Below are 21,296 nucleotides of genomic sequence, written 5' to 3'. Positions count from 1 at the left end.
GGGATTTTTAGGCGAAGGACAGAAGAGAGGATGTCAGAGGGAGTGGGAAAAGTGGAAAGGGGGTGTAGTGATCATAGGGTGGGTCATAGGGGGGGGGCAGGGTAGTATCCATGATCGGAGGCAAGGATTTTTTGAGGATGGTTTTGTCTCTGAGGTTTGAACAAGGGAGCACCAGGGTTTGTCCTTCGGGAAGCTGGTGATGGGAGGTGCTGGGGATTCAAGCTCCTGGAAGGTTTTTAATAGTTTTCTGGTGTTAAAGCTATCTTTGTGGATCCTAGTATTTTAGATGTTGGCTTTTTTGATGATGATAGTGGCTTTGTAAGTTTTGGCCGTGGAGAGAAAGGCCTCTTTGTGTGTTTGGTTAGGTTTTTCTCTCCAAAGGTGTTATTGGGCCTTTTCTGTTCGCAGAGGGTAATGAGTTTGTCAGTGAACCAGTTGTGGTTATTCCTTTTTTTGTGTCATAGGTTTGAGAGGAGCATACAGGTCAAGTGCGTGCAGGAGTGTGGCATTGTAGATGGAGAGGATCGTTTCTGGATGCTCACTCTCCTGCAGTAGAGACAAGGAGGCGCAAATGGTGGGTTCAAGCATCTCCTTAGTGAGTTCGCGGGTGTGTCTTGTAGTAATAAGGGGGTGGTTAGTCACTGTATGGGCTATATTCACTTTGGGAGTAAGAGTAAAGAGGATCAGGGAATGGTCAGACCAGGGTATTGCGAAGACTGAGACAGGTGTGTTGATATTCAAGATGCAGTCAAGGACCCAGCTTTTCTTGTGGGCGAAGGGTGGTAATGACTTGTGTGAGGTTCATCTCTAGAAGTGTGGCACTGAGGGCTGTGGCCTTGGAGACAGATAGGTCCTTGAAACCTAGGTTAAAATCACAGAGTAATAGGAGTTTGGTCGTAGGTTTAAGCAGCAGTGAGAGGAGAAGAGGTATGTCAGTATCTGGGAAACTGATGTTTTTTGGTTGGCGGTAAAGGAGTACAATATCAATAGTTGTTTTGGGACAAGGCTCGATTTTGGCGAGAAGGAGTTCATAGCCCAGTAGAGTGGAGAGGGGGTAAGTTCTAATGGGGAGGGAGGATTTGGAGATAATCGCAACTCGACCGCCTGGGGTGGCATGCCTGTTTCTTCTTAGAATGGAATAGCCACTAGGAATGACAAGCGATAGTGTGGGACCTGCTGCCTCATGCAGCCAGATTTCAGTGATGGCAAGTAGGTCCAAGTCATTGTCCAATATCAAATTATGTATGTCCATGGCATATACACAGAGTGAATGCGTGTTTATGAGTGCACAGGCGAGATTATCAGGTTTGGTGGTTGTGGGGGGAGAAGTTGTACGAGTGTGCACCTGGGCGGGTTGTGTCATCTTAGTGGGGAGTCTGGGTAGTGTGGTCGATCGGGGAGATCAGGTGCATAGACAAGCACTTCTCTGGGTCTTGATGCCTGGTAGGTGATTCAGAGGGTAGGTGTGGGAGCAGAGGCACCATAGTCTATCTGCACCAGTACATGCTCAGGGGCTTGTTGTCTCATGGATGGTGAGAATTTCCGTGCAGGGTATCAAGGGTTTAGTGGCTGTGAGTGCAGGAAACGCACCCAATGGGGAGTAGTTTGCATTGGTTCAATCTTGGAGAGCAGTTAGATCCTAGAGGAGCTGTCTTAGGTGGGCTAATAGTATCCATCAGAAACAGGGGAGGAAGAAAGGGAATGGGGGTGAGGTTGCAGGAGGGTACGGTACAGAGTTTAGTAGGCTGTGGTCTGGACTCAGATGGCCAGTGACTGGTAGTGAACTGGGCAGGTGGTGCGTAGACAGCCATGGGGGATGTTATAGGTATGTGGGTCCCTGTAACAAGTGTTTGCAGTGGCAGGGGTGGTGTGCTGAAGTGCAAGGCGCTGGGCAAGAGTACACCTAGGGGAGACTGGCCGTGTGGTACACCAAAGAGCAGAATACTGGTTCTGTAGTTACTGATGCTCCAATCTGGGGGTCCTTTCGTGGGGTGGGGTGAGCCGAAGGGTAGGGCACTGGCTAGGGACACATGCCCTGAGATGGCAAAGCAGGAGGGTGCTCTGGACAGGTGCTTCGTGGGCAGTGCATAAGAGCATCGGCCAGAGTTGTCAACACTAAGTGCATAAGGTTCAGTTGCATCACACATGGGCACGGGAAGCTTGCGAGAGCGCACAGTGGTGTAGGATTCAGCAGAACCCAGCATTGCAGCAGCATCAGCATCAGTAGATTCAAACATTACAGGTAAGGCGTGAATAGATGTAGGCACCTTGCTGGAGTGCACAGTGTGGTAAGCTTTCGTGGAGACAGACATAATGACTGGGAAAGCATCACTAACATTTGTGGAATCAATGATTGCAGGTAAGGTATAGTTAGGTGGAGGCAGCTCGCGGGAGCGCACAATAGAGTAAACTTCATTGGAGGCAGGCAATGCAGCAGGGGCAGCAGCATAAGCATCAGTAGATTCAAGCATTACAGGTAAGGCCCAAATAGAAGTAGGCACCTTGCTAGCACACACAGTGGAGTACTTGTTTGTGCAAACAAACCTTACAATTGAGGTAGCATCACAGGCATCCGTTGCACCAAACGTTATTGGTAGAGCACAGTCAGGTGCAGGTAACTCACGGTAGCGCTCGGAAGAGGACATTTTAGGGGGACCAAACAGTGCAGCTGGATCACATGCAGCAGAGGAGAGGAGCATTGCAGGTAGGGTACAATACTGTTCAGGGAGTGTGCGGGGGCCCGAGCCGGTCTGGAATGGCTGGCTATGTTGGAGACAGGATGCTCGCAACTGGGCACCTACGATGTGGAGGAGTGCAATGCATTAAAGGTAGTACAGAGAGAGGGCAAGTCTAGTGCTGACATCATGTGCAGTCGCAAGGGAGAGGTTGCACCCCGTGGTGATGTAGAGAGATTGAGCGTGGATGCGGGGGTACAGACTCTGACAGAGGCCAAGTCTTGGACCCTACAATTTCCAGATGGTGGGGCCAACTCAGAAGGGGATGAAGGCAGGGTAGGTATATTAAGTCGTGACTTACCTATGTCTGGGACCCAAGTGAGGCCGCCATATAGTAGTGGATTCCTTGTGTCATTCGTGGAGATCTCAATGCAGAGTTCAGAACCTCCGTGACCAGGCCTCCAGGCCCAGACAGGCACAGACAGTATACGGCCTTACTTCTGGGCCTTCCTACATTGGGCCTGTCAGCTCTGGATGCTTCCTGGCCATAGGCTACTACCCAGCTAATCGGGTCGTAGCAGTGGCGGTATATTAGCCAAGGCTCTGGGGGTTAGTGATTCTGCATGTGTAGCATGGTTCTCTCCCACCCCTCTCTTAGAGTCTAGGCTTCTGATGTTGTGGCTTCTCGTACTTCATCAGAGATAGTGAGTTGTTCAGCCAGATAGAATAGAACTTCATGTGTCATTGCCTTGCACAGTCCAGTGGGGTGCATGGGTAAACGGTGCAATTTGCTTATGATGCCATATGTCCATGTGCATTATAAGAGGTGTAGTATATAGATAGGACACAAAGCACACTTATAGTCTCAGAGACCCGCAAGGGCAGTGGTTTGTCTAGTGGGAATGATTTAAGAGAGTTTGAGGGGAGTAGGAGATGAAAAATGAATGTGTAGATCCATCCATTTCCTTCTAGAAGTGGCTGAACAAACAAGCAAAACAAAAGAGGTGATGGCTGGAAGGTTTCAAATCCATCTTAACCTCTGGTGTAGCTCTGGGCAACTCTGTACACCATCGTTCTTCAGCCTTGCTAAGCCATTACAGAAAGGAAAAAGGCCATATGCAAATCAGGCTTGGTCCCACCCAAAAAGGGGCAGTTCATCCCAAACTAGTAGGTCACTTCCCTTCTGCACAAGACCACAAGCATCCCTAGACATGTTTCAACCTCATTGGGCGTCATCATAGAGGTGTAGCTTGGGTCTCTAGGACCAGCAGGCTTGGGACCCATGTCTGGGTATACCCGTCCCACTCAGGGTTACGTTAGCAAAACAAAAGAGTTGTTGGCTGGTAGGTGCAGAATTACACTTAAACCACTGACAAATGCTCTAGGCAACACTCCTGACCATTGTTCTTTGCTTGCCAAGCCATTGCAGAAAGGTGAAAGACCATGTGCAAATCAGGGTTGGTCCCACCCAAAAAGGGGCAGTCCATCCCGAACTGGTAGGTCACTTCCCTTCTGCACAAGACCACAAGCATCCCTATACATGTTTCAACCTCATTGGGCGTCATCATCGAGGTGTAGCTTGGGTCTCTAGGCCCAGCAGGCTTGGGACCCATGTCTGGGCATACCCGTCCCACTCAGGGTTACGTTAGCAAAACAAAAGAGGTGTTGGCTGGAAGGTGCAGAATTACACTTAAACCACTGGCAAATGCTCTAGGCAACACTCCTAACCATTGTTCTTCGCTTGCCAAGCCATTGCAGAAAGGGGAAAGACCATATGCCAATCAGGCTTGGTCCCACCCCAAAATTGCCAGTCCAGCCCGACCTGCTCGGTCTGGACTGCTCGTTCTTGTACAACCAAGCACACATGTTGGTGTATAAAGTTTCCCCAGCCAAAAATATTTCAGGCCTACCTTTCGCGCATATCAGAATGGACATGGAATTTAGCATGTCAAATATGGGTTTCAGAATCTTCCGCTTGGAGGCTATTCAAGGATTTCCTTAAAAACTTCAGGAGAAATATATTCTTTTGTTGCTCCTTAACTGACCCTCTCCCCTCTTGTGTTATTCTCCCGAGTAAAGTAAGTTGTCATAATTAGCCATGCTTCATTACCCTATCGGGCAACGCGGCGTACCACTTCAATTGTTGCCATGAGCAATCCCAGCAGTCCTTGAGTAGAAAACATGTTTTTGTACTTTGATATCTTCTATCCTACACACCCTAGCCTCCAATTGCTCATCCAAATGCTCAGTGCCACAGTAATTAGTGCATACTTGGGAAACAGATAGTTTGGAATCACACGCGGCAGGAGCACTGAGTCATTCTGAGATGTGGGCCTCACTCTTGGCTGCGACACTCGCAGAACATGTCCACCCACAGAATCTGACTCACAGGCACATTTCATGTACTTAGCCAAGTGTACATCATCAAACATTATATAGAGATTAATTACAGCATGGCAGGTGTTCCTTTACAGCCCTGCAGTGCCCGGGTGTTTTTTTTATAATTGAAACCTCATAAGGTGTGTACCTTCCTGGACGACGTACATTCACCAAACAATCCGCTATGTTGACACTCTGCAAAAGGGAAAAACGACTCTTCAAAGACAGATCTTGATGAGAAAGTTCCAAGTTGTATATCCTACACTAAATGCACTAAGGCATACCTCCTAAAATGGCGGCCTTCAAGCAGATGCAAGCTACGCCTCCTAACCATCACGTTTGCCTTTTCTCTCTGCATGGGATTTCCTGAACATGACTCATTGGCTTGCAGTTTCGCTGGCTAACCCTACTAATGCTGTGTTTGGATTGCGGCCGTCCCTTCAGCGCCAGTCTCCCCTGTGGTGCCCCTCGTTGCTGTCTGATGCTGTCCGCGGTGCACGCGCAGTTTCTAACTATGTCACCTTCTCCTCATGTCTCATCTTCTGGCGCCTCTTTGACCCTCCCGCATCTCATCTCATCTCTTCACTTCCGCCTGTGTGCCGCGCCATCCACCAGCCTCCTAAAAAACTTTTGGATTATGTTCAAGACAGACCTCCTGGGGTTTCCAACGAGGTAAAATGAATTGCTCTTTTCTTCTTCGCTTGCTTTCATTCTGAGGGGCAGTGGGTTGTAACGGGGACACAGATTGTGAATGGCCTTTCGATAAAATTCTGCATGTAGATTTTAGATTGTTACCCCCTTTAACCGCAGTTGCAATTTCTTGTCTCAACAAAGCTGCCATTTTGAATGTGTTCAGTTACTTTGGTAATTGAGGCTGGTCTTAGTAAATGTGTCAAAGAACAAGGAACGATAGGGGCTGGCAGAGCTCTCAAGCTTCCTGTGTCTGTGCGCAAGAGGGCCGTCTTCTAGAGGTTTCCTTTCGAGTGCTGAGACTTTCTGGGGTTTGTAGTTTCCCCCACATTTCAAATGGGAAAGAGAAAACTACCAGTCCCAGAATCCAAGTGGAAAATGTAGTACTGGAGGCCCTTTTCAGGGACGGGCATAGGAAACTTGATCGGTTGGGACTAGTTCCAGTATTAACACAGCTCTGGGTATTTAAAATGGAAGGTGTATGGAGAAGCGGGGCATTAAATATAAACCACCAGCAAAATCATTAGTACTTGGCAATTAGGGATTCGCTCTAGAAAATGGACTGGCACCTCATGTGATGTGGGTGGAAAGTTAGGAATATGTGTGAGATATTCCATGCGCACTATGTGTTACCCCAAGAGTTTAGCATGTTTGCATAGTTTCCACTCTCAGTTTCGGATTTCCCTGTTAAACGGAGGCCAAAAAAGACATCCCTCGCCTCACTGTGTTTCTGAAAAATGCACAATGCATACCTAGGCGTATTGCCCCAGTACTGTGAAGAGGTTGCGACCCATAAGCACATAGTTACAGTTGCCACATGCTGTGGGCCTTCGTACCTGCACTGGCTGACCTAAGCGCAGGGTTCAAGAGGACCTGAAGGAAGATGACTTTGTTCTCTCTCCTGGCCTTCACTTTTAGTTTGCCATGTGCTTGTCCTCAGAGAGAGGCATTGGCCAAGATCTTAACAAATTGCAAAAAAAGCATTACATTATTAAGTCCAGGTGGCAGTATGAGCTCAATTTTTGGAAAGGTTTATGGAATTTCGGTAAAGAAAATGAATTTGGAGTCAAGTTAATTTAATTAGTTCCCAATGTATAGTTTTTTATAGGTCTTTATCGGCTATCTAACATATTCAGCCAACCATTGGCTTCCTGTTATTAGGGCAGAGCAGCTACTTTAGATGTGCTCGGCCCAGGAGATGAAGGAAGCCCTTCTTAGGAAAGCCAGGCTGATTAGGGGGCGCCACGCCTAACATCTCAGCCATATGGGCTTCTTTTTGAAGATACTGGGTGGAGTGTTCACCCTGAATAGCAGCTCGTGACAGTCACTGAAGCCCACAGCCATCTTGTATTAGGTGTGGGGATGTTTTTATGTCCTCCAAGCATAGTACATAAAGTGGCAAATATGTATGAACACTAGATAGGGTTAAGATTTGATTGGTAACTGCTGTTACCTCTAGAATTAGCTCAGGGTGGGCTTTAAGAAGACCCAGTAGTTAATAATTCCTGGATTCTGGACTTTGCCATGATTTGCTGACACTGAAGGGCTAAATGACTGTGTGTACGCATTTGAAGGGCTTTGTCTGGAACCTGATCACCTGAAATTAACAGTTTCCTTGCTTTTCTAATCGGCAGATTACCAGAATAAAGAAGACAATTTCCCAATTTATGGGGTGGGACCTGGCTGTGATACCTTCTTGCCTAGCTGTGAAGACCTTTATACAAGACCCAACTCGAGTGGTTGTGGGAGGTTAAGGGTATAGGATAGAGCACAAGACATTAATAAGAGTGTACATCAAGGTCAGTGCTTCAAAGTGCACTGTGTGAGCACAGCATACCCTTTATGCACATAACCAAATCTTAGCTGCATATGGTTACCCAGAAAATGGTCACCTTTAAAAACTGTTTTGAGAACCATACAGAGGACAGGTTGAAGCCCCCGACAGTACCCAAAAATGACGCATCCTCACCAGTAATTCCTATTGGCTTAGACCTATCAAAGCTTTGTTGGAACTTCCGTAAAGGGAAGCCCAGGAGATATTTTACAAGGTATCCCAACGCTGTGGAGGCCTAACATGACCGCTTCCTTCTCTTTGTTTCGACATTGTCCTTTTTGTCAACTATTTCTGGAAGACCAGTATAAAGATAAGGGCCCAATCCGGTTCCTTGGTGAGCCATGGGACCTTGACATTTTCAGATGGATGGCCAGTTCTCCAGGGTGTCTCCCAGGTATGCTGTACCTGTACACTGTACTTCCACCCTCTGCTCTCTGCCTCAGATTCTAGAGACTCCAGTCATTATCCCTCTGGTGTGACTTCCCCAGTGTGTTGCAGAAGCTGCTTTGAAGCTCCCAGCACCTACTCCGGCCTCAAGCAGGTATGGCCTGTTCTCCTTTAAAAGGTGCGACGGCTTGCCAGCAGAGGAGACACATACTCCTGGGCAGGCCCACCATCAGATGCGGGGGAAACTCCCATGGCCAGACTTACAAGAACCTGTGTCGGATGTGGCTGCTCGAGACACTCTGAGTAGTGCGACTTGACCCAGTGCAGACCTTTCCTCTAGCTTGGTCTCGAGGTGGTGGGCTGTTGGCAGAACTGCTGCTGTGGAAATGGTGGAAGGTGACGGCTGGTGGCAGGGGGTCGTCGCCGCTGGCCTCAGGCGTTCAAATACACTGATAAATGGCAGCACGCTGTCTGGATTACATCATGTTCATCCTGCTCGGCCTGGTATCCTGGATAAAAGGTTCCCCTTACTTGAAGCATGTGAAGCGGGGTGCGATACGGGGGCACAGTGGGTGAAGGTTTCTTTTTTTGAATCATGGTATGTGTTAAGGACAGCACGACAGACAAACATCTTTTCATCTGAGTTTGTTTGGTTAGGTGGTGACTGATGACATCACAGCCATCCTGAGCATTAGCTAATTAATCATGCTACAGGTTTAATCCAGAATAAGTGGTGTAGTTACGCCCACAAAGCTGTGACACACCAGCTCCTTATCGAGACCTAAATTATAACGGAACTGGCAATAGGCCACCGTTTGGCATGATTTTTTTGTATTGGTTATGTATGAATGGTATGACAGTGGCAGTGAGTAGGATGGGAATGTTTGAGGGTTATGCACTGACACCGATGAGTGAGTGACTGGAGCGATGTTTAATCCAGATTATTCATGTTTTGTTTTGTGATTAGGAAATACAATGAATTTCACGAAAATAATATATGAACACAAAAAGTATGTCTTTTGATTGCTAGAGGGTATTTATTTCAGTGTGCTGCTTAAGGACAGCACTTAAGGCATCAAATGCTCATTGTGTTGCACATTTCCTGGGGGTGAATACTGCAGGAATGCCGGTGAAACCACTACCAGGAAATGATGTCTTCCAGTACATTTTCATAATTATAAATTGCATATTCTAGTATATTGTTCTTTGAATCTGTAGGATTTGAGGCAATCATTACGACCCAGGCGGTAAGTTACCGCCTGGGCCGTGACTTTACCACCATGGCGTAAACTACGTTTACGCCATGGTGGTTGGCGGACTTACCGCCCCATTCCGACCTTGGCGGGGCGGTAAGTCCCCAATCCCCATTTACCCTTCCCCATTCCCATTTTTGCCCCATAGGGCATAATGGGAGTGGGGAAGGCGTTAATTACGCCACCGTAAATTACGGTGGCGTAATTAACTCCATGGTCCCTTAGCGCCATGGATTTTAACACCCGCTAAAAGCAGGTGTTAAAAGCACCATGGCGCAAGGGGACCTCGTAATTGGCGGTAAGGGGTCGGCGCAGCTAACGCTGGCGTTAACCCCTTACCGCCAGGGTCGTAATGAGGCCCAATGTCCTCTGAGATACCCAGAGAAGGGCTAATCAAGGTGAGAGATTTTGAAAGGCTGTTTTTTCCTTGCGCTGAGTTCTAATATTTCACGTGTGGGAAATCCATTGGATAAGGCTAAGTCATTTGCCATTCGCCGTAGACAGACCTCTCTCGGTGGTGACCTCTCTCTGAGACAGAGTTTAATTAAGCATTGTATTGCTAAGAAACCTAACTAGTGTTTAACGCCTGGCACACAAGGCTGTCAATTGGCTGAGTGCAGTGAAGAAAAGGAGGAAATGGGAGCGGCAAATGTAAAGAGATGCTTGAACTCCTCTAATGCAATTTCAATGGCAACCCCAAAGGCGGTGCCCTGCCTGGCATCCTACCAATGGCTGTACCAATTGAGTCCATTGAGTCCACTGTGCAATCCATAAAGGCTGGGTCACAAGTTGGGTCTCAAGAAGAGCTCTTGGCCTCAGCAAGTAGGCCGCCAGGCAAGACTGTGTCAGTGACGGCTGTGGTTCTAGAGAGCAAGGAACCGGGAAAACTGTAGATTTGTGGAGAATTGAAAATCTGCTAAACCCAGTGTGTACAATTTCTCCTGATCCGAGCTGTAACTTTCTGAACCACTAAAGCTTTACCGAATGTTTTAGTTTTGGGATATCAAGAGAAACATCGAACAGCCTTCTCCCTCCAATCTAATCAACATCCTTAGTACTGTTAGAAAACTGGGCTTCACACGGGCCCTTTTGCCTTCAGGTAGTAATTCTAATAAAGTGGAGTCAGGAGAAGACGTCAGCGTCAAGGGGATTGGCAAGCTCAAGGTGAAGGGAAGTAGTCCATATTGGAGGCTCAGCTGGATTCTTTCAAGGCTGCTAACGGTCAAACGTGAAGCCAGGATTAGAAGTTTGCGTGAATATATAAATCATGCAAAATTATTGCTTTATCTTGGACATGCATCTCAAATAACTGCTGCTGTGCAGCATTCTCAGCCACCTAAGAATTTGAATTTGATAAAGACCGCCAGATGTGTGGCAGCGTTAACCTGCCTCCTCCCATTATGCCTATATCTTCATCAGTGGCCAATGTGGCCCTATTCTAGGGATGTGGAAAGCCTTTCACTAGGGAAGGAGGCTTAGGTGGTGACTCCTGAGAAAGAGCAAAGGACGGTCCAGATTGAAAGACTGCATTTGGACATCAGTGATTATAGCACCTCTTCTAGGTTTAGGGACTCTGAGTGCCAAAAGAGCTATTTTTCACCCAGGTCCACAGCTTTAGAGCAAGTGACTCTGATTGAGCTAAATGCCTCGGTTCTAGCTCTTAACATGGTTGTTGAGTTATGGGTGCCAATTTACTCAGACAATGGCAATCAGCAGTGCCCTGAGCAGTGTCATCAGCAGGAGCCAAGGTGGGTGCTCATGGAGTCATGAGATGTGCATCGATTTCCGAACCTACTACATGGTTTCTCTGTGAGCCCCTCATAGATCCTGTTGCAGAAATCCAGGTAGGACACAATAACTACAAGTTTAAGCAGAATTCTATGGACAGCCTGTAGAAAGGTCAAATTCCCTTACATGAGTCTTGAATGCAAATCCATATCCTTCCATGGCAGTGTTTATTTGTGGCATGTAGAAGAGGTCAATATCAACTATGATTTCTATGTGGAGGAAACACATGGGGAGGGACTCAATGGAAAAACGCCAGAGGCTTCCTGGCTGGCAATTAGGATCTCAGTGTTGTGTCACGATTTATTGGGCAGTCACGCTCAACTCAGGGAGTTCCTTCCCCCCCAAGCAAGATGGCACGCAACAGAGCGCTTTGCAGATTCAACTTTAGTGAGGCCTCCAACCTATCTCGAGCCATTCATCGAATCCCCTCCTTACCACCAATGAACAAGGATCCAGGCCGGTGTATAGTAAGAATATATATTTATATAAGGTTTGACAAAGAATAATAGAGCAACCAAAACATCAGCCACCAACGCTGTGGCACTACACAATATCACAATTTCAAAAGGCTTGCACCAATTGACTGACATATTTCTAATGGACTTACATATACTACAACACACAGGTAAAATTTAGAGATGGACAGTCATCACTTTACATCATATTTTATTGCAGTTGCACCTATAGAACAATATAATTCACATAGTGATTTCTTAGTTTGTTATAGTGCTCTTTTCTCCCAGCAAGCACCAGCCCCAGGCATCAATTATATATGATCCCTGTGGTTTGAAGGCAAGGAAAAATCATTTTGGCCTTTTTTCCTATTAGAAAGGCAATGTTTGGAAAATGAACTCCAATGGGAAAATCGCTTGGAGCTTTTTTATTTGAAAGGCAAGGTTTGGAAAAGGAACTCCACTAGGAAAATCATTTTGGGCTTTTTATTTGTAAGACAATGGGCCTCATTACACGGTAGGCGGTGAGCCATGGCGCTATTAGCGCCATGCCGGTAAAATACCGGCACCGCCTTGGCGGAAAGGGGATTTACCGCCCCATCCCAAGGTTGGAGGGGCGGTAAATCCCCCTTCCGCCATTGCCCTTCCCCATTCCCATTTCTGCCCCATAGGGCTCTATGGGAATGGGGAAGGCGCTAATTACGGCACCGCAATTTTGCGGTGCCGTAATTAGCTCCGAGGTCCCTTAGCGGGTTGGTATTTAACGCCTGCAAAAAGCAGGCGTTAAAACTCCAACCCGCTAAGGGAACTCGTAGTAAGGCGGCAGGGATTTACCGGTACCGGTATTTTACCGGTGTCGGTAAATCCCTACCGCCTACCGTGTAATGAGGCCCAATGTTTGGCAAAGGAATTCAGTGGGAAAATCGTTTTGGGCTTTTTATTTTAATAAAATGCAGGGCCTTGGGATTCTGTTTTGGGATGCAAGTGAATAAATGGGAAATTTCATTTTGCACACTCAAATATAAATACGCTATATAAGTGCACTATATAAATACCTTTAACATAACACTCTACATTCACTTGAATGGCAGAGTTATAAGGTTACTTATTTTGGGAGGCTAAATAATTATAAAGTTATTCCTATGGCTGTGTCCCTAGCCAACCACTTAAATGACCCTATCTGTGAATAATCTCGTACCAAGTGGATGTGGGCCCTAGTTGGTGCTGCTGGGCCGAGTACAAATGGTGTTGAGATCCTGTCCCTATTCTCTCTAAAACACTTTCCTGGTGTCTAATAAGTGCACACAAAAAGGATGTCGATATATTGTGTTTTAATTTGTCACCCCCATGGTCTGTGTCTTATCATTAAAACAAAACAACTATTTCTATGGATAATGATCGATAGAATAGATATTTTAAAAAAACAATATTCTTCTACCGAACAATGGTGCAATAGTATACGTGTGGATAACACTTTCAATTTCTTTTTAACAAGCCCTTTATTTTCTTTATACGGGGATTGAAGTCTGGGTTATCAGCCAGAACTATTAAACAGTCAACCGGTTTCAGCGGGATTCTCAAGTAGCCGCTTTCTTCAGGACGAATACTATTTTTTAGTTCTTGTATTCTCGTATTCTCAGCAATATCTTCAACACTGTGAGGTATTGGAGGGTGTCTTCTAGGGTCCACAACTGGATAGGGTGAAACAATTCCTGATCCTATATGGACAAAGACAAGAGAGACAATTGGGGCTGATGTCAGTCTCAAGTACTATAATTAAAACTAAAACCTATAACCTATTAGGAGTGAATCTTTCACTGGTGATTCTGCCTACTAGAGATGAAGTTCTCCTTACCTCTATGGCAGACTCCCAGGATCTGCAATGCGCTGTGCAACTCAAATAGTTTCTACTGCGTCTAGAAGTCTTGATAGTAGAGTCTTATTTTCTCTACTCACTTTATTACCCTGTAGTTGAAAAAATGGGACATGTATATACTCATAATTTGAGTTTTCTTAAATATCCACATCTAGCTATTCACATTTGTTGGGTTTAAGTAACCACATCTAACTGTGGGGTGTTCCCATTTTGTTTGTCTATGATGTTCTCTGAGGTGTGTCTCCCCAGTGGGAGAATATCCTGTGTTCAGTTTGTGTTATGCAATCGCATCTGAAACTGAAACTCATTTACATTTAGGTCTAAATTTAGATTACATAAAGACCTGGGCCCTGTAGCGTATCCCTAGGCCAAATCATGTATTGGTATAGAGGAGCGTAATTGTTGGCGCTTACCTCTGTGAGCTGATTCCATCCACCTACGTTAGTCTAGTCCGATACCGCACCATCTTGTTAAGGATTTTATTTATTTTGTACGTCATGGTCACGTGATCGTACGTGCCATGTCACGTGATCTCAATCGCAATCGCGTCGCGTGTATCAGCTGGTGCCACTCTAATTTAGACTATTCTAAATCCTATCCTATTTCGGCCAAGGAGTGCCCCTATAGCTCAGAGTACAGCATTACAAACTGCCGCCGTTGTGGCTGCGTCTGTGCATATTTAAAACCCAGAGGCAGCCAAAGGTTACAATATGTCCATTGTTAAAGGACCGCTAGAGTTTGCCAGCAAATCTCCTCATTAAGGCCTACCAAATGGCTGCAGGTTCTATATATCCACTGTTGTTCTCTTTTTAATAAGAGGGCTGTGATGTTACCTCCTCTTTTAGGTACTTTGACTTTCTCTAGTATAGTCCACATAAGGTCATCTTCAGTGTGATGTTGCTCAATGTAGGGTACCACCAAAGGGGCCGTTCTTTTTTGTGTCCTGATGTTAGAGCGGTGCTCCCCTATGCGTGTCTTTATGGCCCTAGTTGTCATGCCAATGTATTTCTTATTACAGGGGCATTGTATGAGGTATACTACATTAGTAGTATTACAATAGGTCAGACTTCTCTGTTCCCAAGGGTACTTCCAGCCTATGTCTATGGCTGTAGTGCGTCGTGTGTACTTACACACTGTACAGGTACCACATAGTGTGTGGCCCTGGGGTCTAGGTGTATTCCAGAGAGTATTTGTACCACCGGTGGGAGGTGTTTCTTTATAAGTATGCACCAGTGAATCTCTTAGATTCTTCCTCCTTCTTATTGCAAATTGAGGTTCCGGCAGTTGTTTCTCTTCAATGTTGAGTATGTGCCAAGCCTTCCGAATTTCTTTTTTCAAGCAATTGATTATGAGCAAATGGCTAAATACTGCTGTAATAGTGTTGTCATCTCTTTTTCTTTTTCCATGTTGGTTGAGGGTTATCTCTTGCCCTTTTTTTTCGCTTGTTTGATAATTCTGTTCGGGTAATTTCTCTGTAAAAGATTGTTAGAGAGCCTTGCAGCTTGATATCATATTCAACTCTCGTGGTGCAGTTCCTCCTAAATCGGAGAAACTGCCCAAAAGGTAAATTCTCTTTCAAAGACCTCTGGTGGAAGCTGTTGTAATCCAATAGGGAGTTTCTGTCGGTGGGTTTTTGAAAAACCATGGTCTCAAATGTCTGACCCATCTTGGTGATCTTCAGGTCAAGGAACGTAGCTGAGGTTTTACTTGCCTCGTATTAAATTTGAGGAAGGGGTTCAGTCCATTCATCCACTCCATAAAGTTGTTTAAGGTGGTATTGTCTCCATCAAAGAGTAGAAAGACATCGTCAATATATCAACGCCAACTTACTGGTTACAAACTTGGTTACAAAAGGATTAGTCTCTGGGTATATGTGATTATCTTCAAAATTGGCAACATATAAATTTGCTAAGTCCGGTGCGAATGTTGCGCCCATAGCTTTTCGGGCTATCTGTTCGTAATAGCTCTCTCAATTCATGAAGTAGTTCTTTGTTAGGGCTATTTTTGCCAATTGCATAATCAATGTCACAGGCATGTCCAGTATTTTAGTTCGGAACACACTTTCGATAACCCTCAATGTTTCTCCTTGGGGGATTTTGGAGTATAATGACTCTATGTCCATAGTTACTATATAGATGTCTTCACTCTCAAGGACAAGATTGTCTAGATATACCAGGATCGCTGTGGTATCTTTAACATAGGAACGCATTTTGCTAACTTCTTCTCTCAGAAAGAAGTCAGTGAACTGTGAAAGTGGTTCTAGGATGGAGCCAATTCCAGATACAATGGGGCGTCCAGGTGTTGGGAGGATGCCTTTATGTATTTTAGGTAGTGCATAAAAAGCAGGGCACCTGGGATATTTTGGAGTAAAAAAAGCTGATTCCTTGTTGCTTATGTGTCCCTCTGCCTCCGCTTCTTCAATAATTGGGTTGATCAGATTCCTAAGACGCTCTGTCGGATCACTACCAAGTTTTCTGTATGTGGTCCGATCATCTATTAAGGTGTTAACCTTCTATCATAGTCTGTCTTGTCCATGATGACGATGGCGCCCCCTTTGATGGTGGGTTTTATGATTATATCTGTGTTCGTTTGCAGTTCCTTCAAGGCTAAGTTTTCCATTTTGGTCAAGTTATGGAATATTCCCGAATTGTCTTCTGCCTCAATCTCATCGAGTTTTTTAAGAATCAACTTTTCAAAAGTCTGTGACTCTACACTTATACTATGCGGTGGAGGGTTGTATGTTGATTTATTGTGTAGTCCCGTCACATCTGTAGATCCGCTGTGTGTGTTTTCAGTGAAAAATTGTTTAAGCCGAATCTTTCTCATCAATTGGGTAGTTTCAATTCTTGTTTGAAATGGATCATGAAGAGATGTAGGAACAAAAGAGAGGCCTTTCTGTAATACACTCAGTTGAGTGCTTGAGGGAGTAAAGGTGGATAAATTAACCACCAGAGATTTTTTCTCAGGTATTAAGGGTTGTATTGTGGGATGGTGTTCTGTTGGTACCACCCTTTCCCTCTGTTCCTGGTGACCCTGGGTGATTGGTTCGGCCACCATCCTCTGGCTCTGCCGTGTCCTCTTGGGGCCTGAAAACCCTGAGCATTCCCGCCTCTATTTTGTTGATTGTCGAATCTGACATTGCCACCGGTTCTGCCTGAGTCTTCATCTGAACTGCCACTGGAAAAGTTCCAGTTGCCAGGTCTTGGTCTATTTCTTTGTTGTCTGCCTCTTGTGTGCCCCGTATTGGGAGCATTGATGTTTTTTTCTTGTTCTTCATAATACGCATCCGTTGTATATGGATACTTCTTCTCATGCGTAAAGGCTGCAATATCTTTTTTAAGTTTAGTCACCTTCTTATTTAGTTTGAGGTCTTTGAACTCTTTTGTCGTTACATCCAGAGTTGCCATGCTCTTCAGATAATCACCTACAATCATTTTTGTTATTATCACGTCTTGTCTTACAATGATTTCATTCATTAGTCTCTCAGATACTGTTTTCGCTGTATTGATGATTAGTATGATCCAGTCTCTGGTGCATTTATTTGAAATGAAACTCCAGTCCTTCCTAAATTTTAGTTCTTCAAGGAAGATTCTGGGTTCTATTCTGATGATGAGTCCATTGGGGGATATATATATACTTCATCTCATCATAGAACTTCATCTCTTATAGGCAGAATCACCAGTGAAAGATTTGCTCCTAATAGGTTATAGGTTTTAGTTTTAATTATAGTACTTGAGACTGACATGAGCCCCAATTGTCTCTATTGTCTTTGTCCATATAGGATCAGGAATTGTTTCACCCTATCCAGTTGTGGACCCTAGAAGACACCCTCCAATACCTCACAGTGTTGAAGATATTGCTGAGAATACGAGAATACAAGAACTAAAAAATAGTATTCGTCCTGAAGAAGGCGGCTACTTGAGAACCCCGCTGAAACCGGTTGACTGTTTAATAGTTCTGGCTGATAACCCAGACTTCAATCCCCGTATAAAGAAAATAAAGGGCTTGTTAAAAAGAAATTGAAAGTGTTATCCACATTTATACTTTTGCACCATTGTTCGGTGGAAGAATATTGTTTTTTTAAAATATCTATTCTATCGATCATTATCCATAGAAATAGTTGTTTTGTTTTAATGATAAGAGACACACCATGGGGGCGACAAATTAAAACACAATATATCGACCTCCTTTTTGTGTGCACTTATTAGACACCAGGAAAGTGTTTTAGAGAGAATAGGGACAGGATCTCAACACCATTTGTAGTCGGCCCAGCAGCACCAACTAGGGCCCACATACACTTGGTACGAGATTATTCACAGATAGGGTCATTTAAGTGGTTGGCTAGGGACTCAGCCATAGGAATAACTTTATAATTATTTAGCCTTCTGTTTTCTAAGTGTTACAATTATTGGGCATTAATGGGAGGGAACTGCCTTTTAACTCTCCTTTGTGGTTACTTTACTTATTTTGGGAGTATGGACTCCCCCCCTTCAGTAAGGAAGACAGGGGTTTCAGAAAGGTAGAGTCACCCAAGTACTTTATTGTCTATACCAGCTCTAACACACTGGGCATGAACTTGGTTAGTTTGTATATATGAGAATTAATTGATTTAACTTTAATTCAGTGTGCTACAGGTCTACACAGTTTCACCCCCCACACAATTTAATGGAAAGGATTAAGGCAGGCAGTTCCCTACACAATTCAATTTAAATGGATAGGGTGGTTTTCTATGAGGACTTAATTTGAGTTATATTTAATACAATGTGCGAAGGGTCTCCCCAGTTCCACCCCCCTACACACAATGCAAGATGGAGATTGAGGCTGGCAGATTCCCCCCACACACTTTTGTTGGCATTTTAATTAATCTACTTACATGGGAGGACGTGATTATGGGGCATCCTGGGAAACAGCAGGGCTCCTTTGAGGATGGCACAGATCTGGTCAAAGGCTTCAGTCCAGGATAATCCCCAGCAACCCAGTCCTCCTCTGGATCCTCAAATGACAGACCCAGCTAGCTTCTTGTTTTCCCAGTCTCTGTAACCTATGCAAGGTGTAAGGCCTTTCCAGGTAACCAGCTCTTCTCCTGGCAAGGTTTACCCTGATGGCCTGGATAGTTCTCCTTGCCTCTATACTACTTGTTCTCCGTAAGAGTCCAGAAGTAAACTACCTCCAGGAATAGAGTGGGAAAGCCAAGCCAAAAATCCCTCTCAGATTGAAAACTGATCTCTTTTAGGGCTGGTGACACTCCATTATTATCATAATTCCCATTATACGGATTGGCCAGCTCTCTCCCTCCCCATGTCCCCAATACTCCCACTGCCTGCTGATAGGACAAGGAGTTGGGAGGTGTGGATGATGGAGGCTGACGGAGGACAAAGATTTATCATCCCAAAATGACAGGTGGGTTTAACTTTTAGTGTTCCTAAAAATCTCACAACATGGGAGATACCCTAATTTTTCAGATAACTGCTGGTACATATATATTTGAGTTCTATATTTTATTGTGAGTTGGAAAATACTAATCTTATTTCGGCACGCCCTTCCTGGGAGGAGCTTTTCAATTTGCTCCTGAGCTGAAATAGTTAAAAATCACACACAAATATTAATTTCCCCCTCTAGCACCACACACACTTTCCATTTCGTCAAAATTATTAGAAGGCCGAAATCATAATTTTCTTCATAACTTTAGCTTCATATCCCCTTTAATATGAGTCTGGGATGAGCTCACGGCGACACACAATGCTCTTTTTATTTAGGAAAATGTAATCCTATCTTAATCATCCAATGCTTCACATGTGACCCTCCGTTTCAAAATAGCCCCCACCTTTTCTTAAGTTTCATTTCACTTTGGTCACATGACATGAACATCTGTTTATCAGCAGGACCTGTTTTTTACAGGGTTTGAAGATCCAATAGTGGCTCTGCAGGCCATTTCTTGAGGTCGAGTCAGCCCTAATAAGGTCATTTCTTTGGGCCACTAATGCATAGTTAATGAGGAGGCCTGGCCTTAAAGGTCATTTAGGCTGGCTGACTTATCTACCCCTCTGCAATTGTGATCTAATTCTCTGTAATTCTTAACATTTAACTAAACACCAGGGCTTTATCTCCTAGAGGGCCTCAGCCCAAAGGTCTGGAGGTCACAGTTCCAGATGCACAGCAGTTCAGTGGGGGAAGCAGCAGCAGCCAGTTACATGCATAATTCTGAGAACAATAGCATTTTAATTTGAAAAGATGCCTATGGGGCTTCTGCCCATATGTAAATATATTTCTTTCAATTGCTGGTTGAAAAGTCATGAGTGTTCATCTTAACTTGTCCACACGTAGGCTATTATTTAACATGGGAAACTAGTGTCCTTTTTAAAACAAAGTAGGCCTTTCCATTTAAATGCCAGTTTATTTGTGGAAGGTGTCTTTCACCATGTCAAATGAAATATGTCACTTGGCTTCACTTTTTAAATGTAAGGCACAAGTCGTCCTTTCTATTTTTCAAAGGCAGAGCATCTCAATGTATCTTTTCCCATGTGTACCGCTGCAGTTTTGAATCTGTCAAAAGGTGCCTTTTGCCTGTTTTCACAAATTCAGCATTTTCCCACCGTATTTCTTTTCCCATTCATTGGGCATATCCAGCAGTTTTAAGCTCTCAGGTAGATTCCCCTTCACGTGTGCACCTGTCCATTTTAGTGGAGTTGGCTAGACCCATTTTTTTCCATTTCACTAGGCCTTATGTCGGAAATCACTTTTTTGTACTGGCGTTTATATTTCACTGGGGCGCTACATTAGCAGGCTTCACTCTCACAATAGGGGCCTAGCATGGCCTCTCCATCTCTGTCACTCTGGGGTTTCACCCCACAGTTGGCATGTGGAAGAAAAGACAGTTGACATTCATCCAACCTTGGATGTAAAGGGGGTAATTTGCTACAGCTTGACAACTCCAATTACAGACTTTTCAGTTTAAGGTGTAGCTGGGTGGTCACCCGTGTACAGGTGGCAACTGATCATGTATCAGGTGGTGATGGTGATCAGAGGTTCCGTAATATAAAAATTGAATATAAAACTATATAAAACCAAGTCATGTGGCGCTCTAAAAGGGGCAGTGGTGGGAGGATTTACAAGTCATTTGAGAGCAGTTCTTCCAATTTGATTGAGTCCTTTGGATAGCACATGAGGCTGCAGGGATGAACAGTATTAAAATCCATGCTAAGGTCAAGATGAATTAGCGTGCATGGTGGCCTGAGCTTGGCAGTAAGCAGCTCGTCACGGTCATCCATGAGAGTGGATTTGCTTTCTCTGCAGGGGCTGGAGCAGAATTTATTAGGCAGTTCAGGGCTGCTGAGAGAAATATAGATAGTGCAAAGGTACAGAAAACAGTATGCAACAGAAAGAGAGATTAAAAAGGCACACAGAAAAGAAAGTAATAGACACAGCAGAAGGGAAGGAGTCAAAAAGAGTAAAAAAGAATCAGAGCAAGACACTAAGAAAGACAGAGAAAAGGATGGAACAGGGAAATAGAAAAGAGGCACTCTGGGGGCATTCATTTCACAGAAACAGGGAAATAGTAGTTACAGCTCCCCTACAGCAAAGCATGTGCATTTATAAAGCACAATTGCCCTCGTGACTCATACGATAGATCCTTGCTGGTGTCCAATTTAGTTGTTTTTATTTTAGCGACCTCAGAAAGATGAAGAGTTGACCATGGGGTGAAACATCGTATAGTGGATGCATTAGTACACTGAGCCACAGGCCCTGCTGAAACATATGCCGTCCAATGCAATACTGATAACCTAAAACTCTGTGACCAATGCATTACCAGCCACTATAAACGAACAAGTACAAAGATGTCAGCTAATACGCATGCATGCTTCTGGAGGTGCAGCAGGTCCCGCAGGGAAGTTTACCATGGCAAAAGGCATGACTAAAGGCCACGCCCCAGGCACATTGACTGTGAGTAACGGCCACAGGTCA

General features: G+C 44.7%; 1 protein-coding gene across 19 annotated transcripts in view; it reads left to right on the top strand.

Moving 5' to 3' along the window:
* SORBS2 (sorbin and SH3 domain containing 2) overlaps positions 1–21,296 on the top strand; it is a 923,152-nt gene that overhangs the window by 676,899 nt on the left and 224,957 nt on the right. For 12 of the 19 annotated variants that reach the window (XM_069631529.1, XM_069631528.1, XM_069631527.1 and 9 more), the window contains one exon: positions 5,670–5,726. The exons of the other annotated variants lie outside the window; for them this stretch is intronic. In XM_069631529.1, coding sequence (XP_069487630.1) covers positions 5,670–5,726 — 57 coding nt within the window. The remainder of the gene's footprint in view (positions 1–5,669; positions 5,727–21,296) is intronic. 19 annotated transcript variants of the gene reach the window in all.

This window comes from Ambystoma mexicanum, chromosome 6q (assembly GCF_040938575.1).
Source record: "Ambystoma mexicanum isolate Mex_15411 chromosome 6q, UKY_AmexF1_1, whole genome shotgun sequence".
Taxonomy (NCBI): domain Eukaryota; kingdom Metazoa; phylum Chordata; class Amphibia; order Caudata; family Ambystomatidae; genus Ambystoma; species Ambystoma mexicanum.
This window is presented reverse-complemented; position numbering and strand designations above follow the sequence as displayed.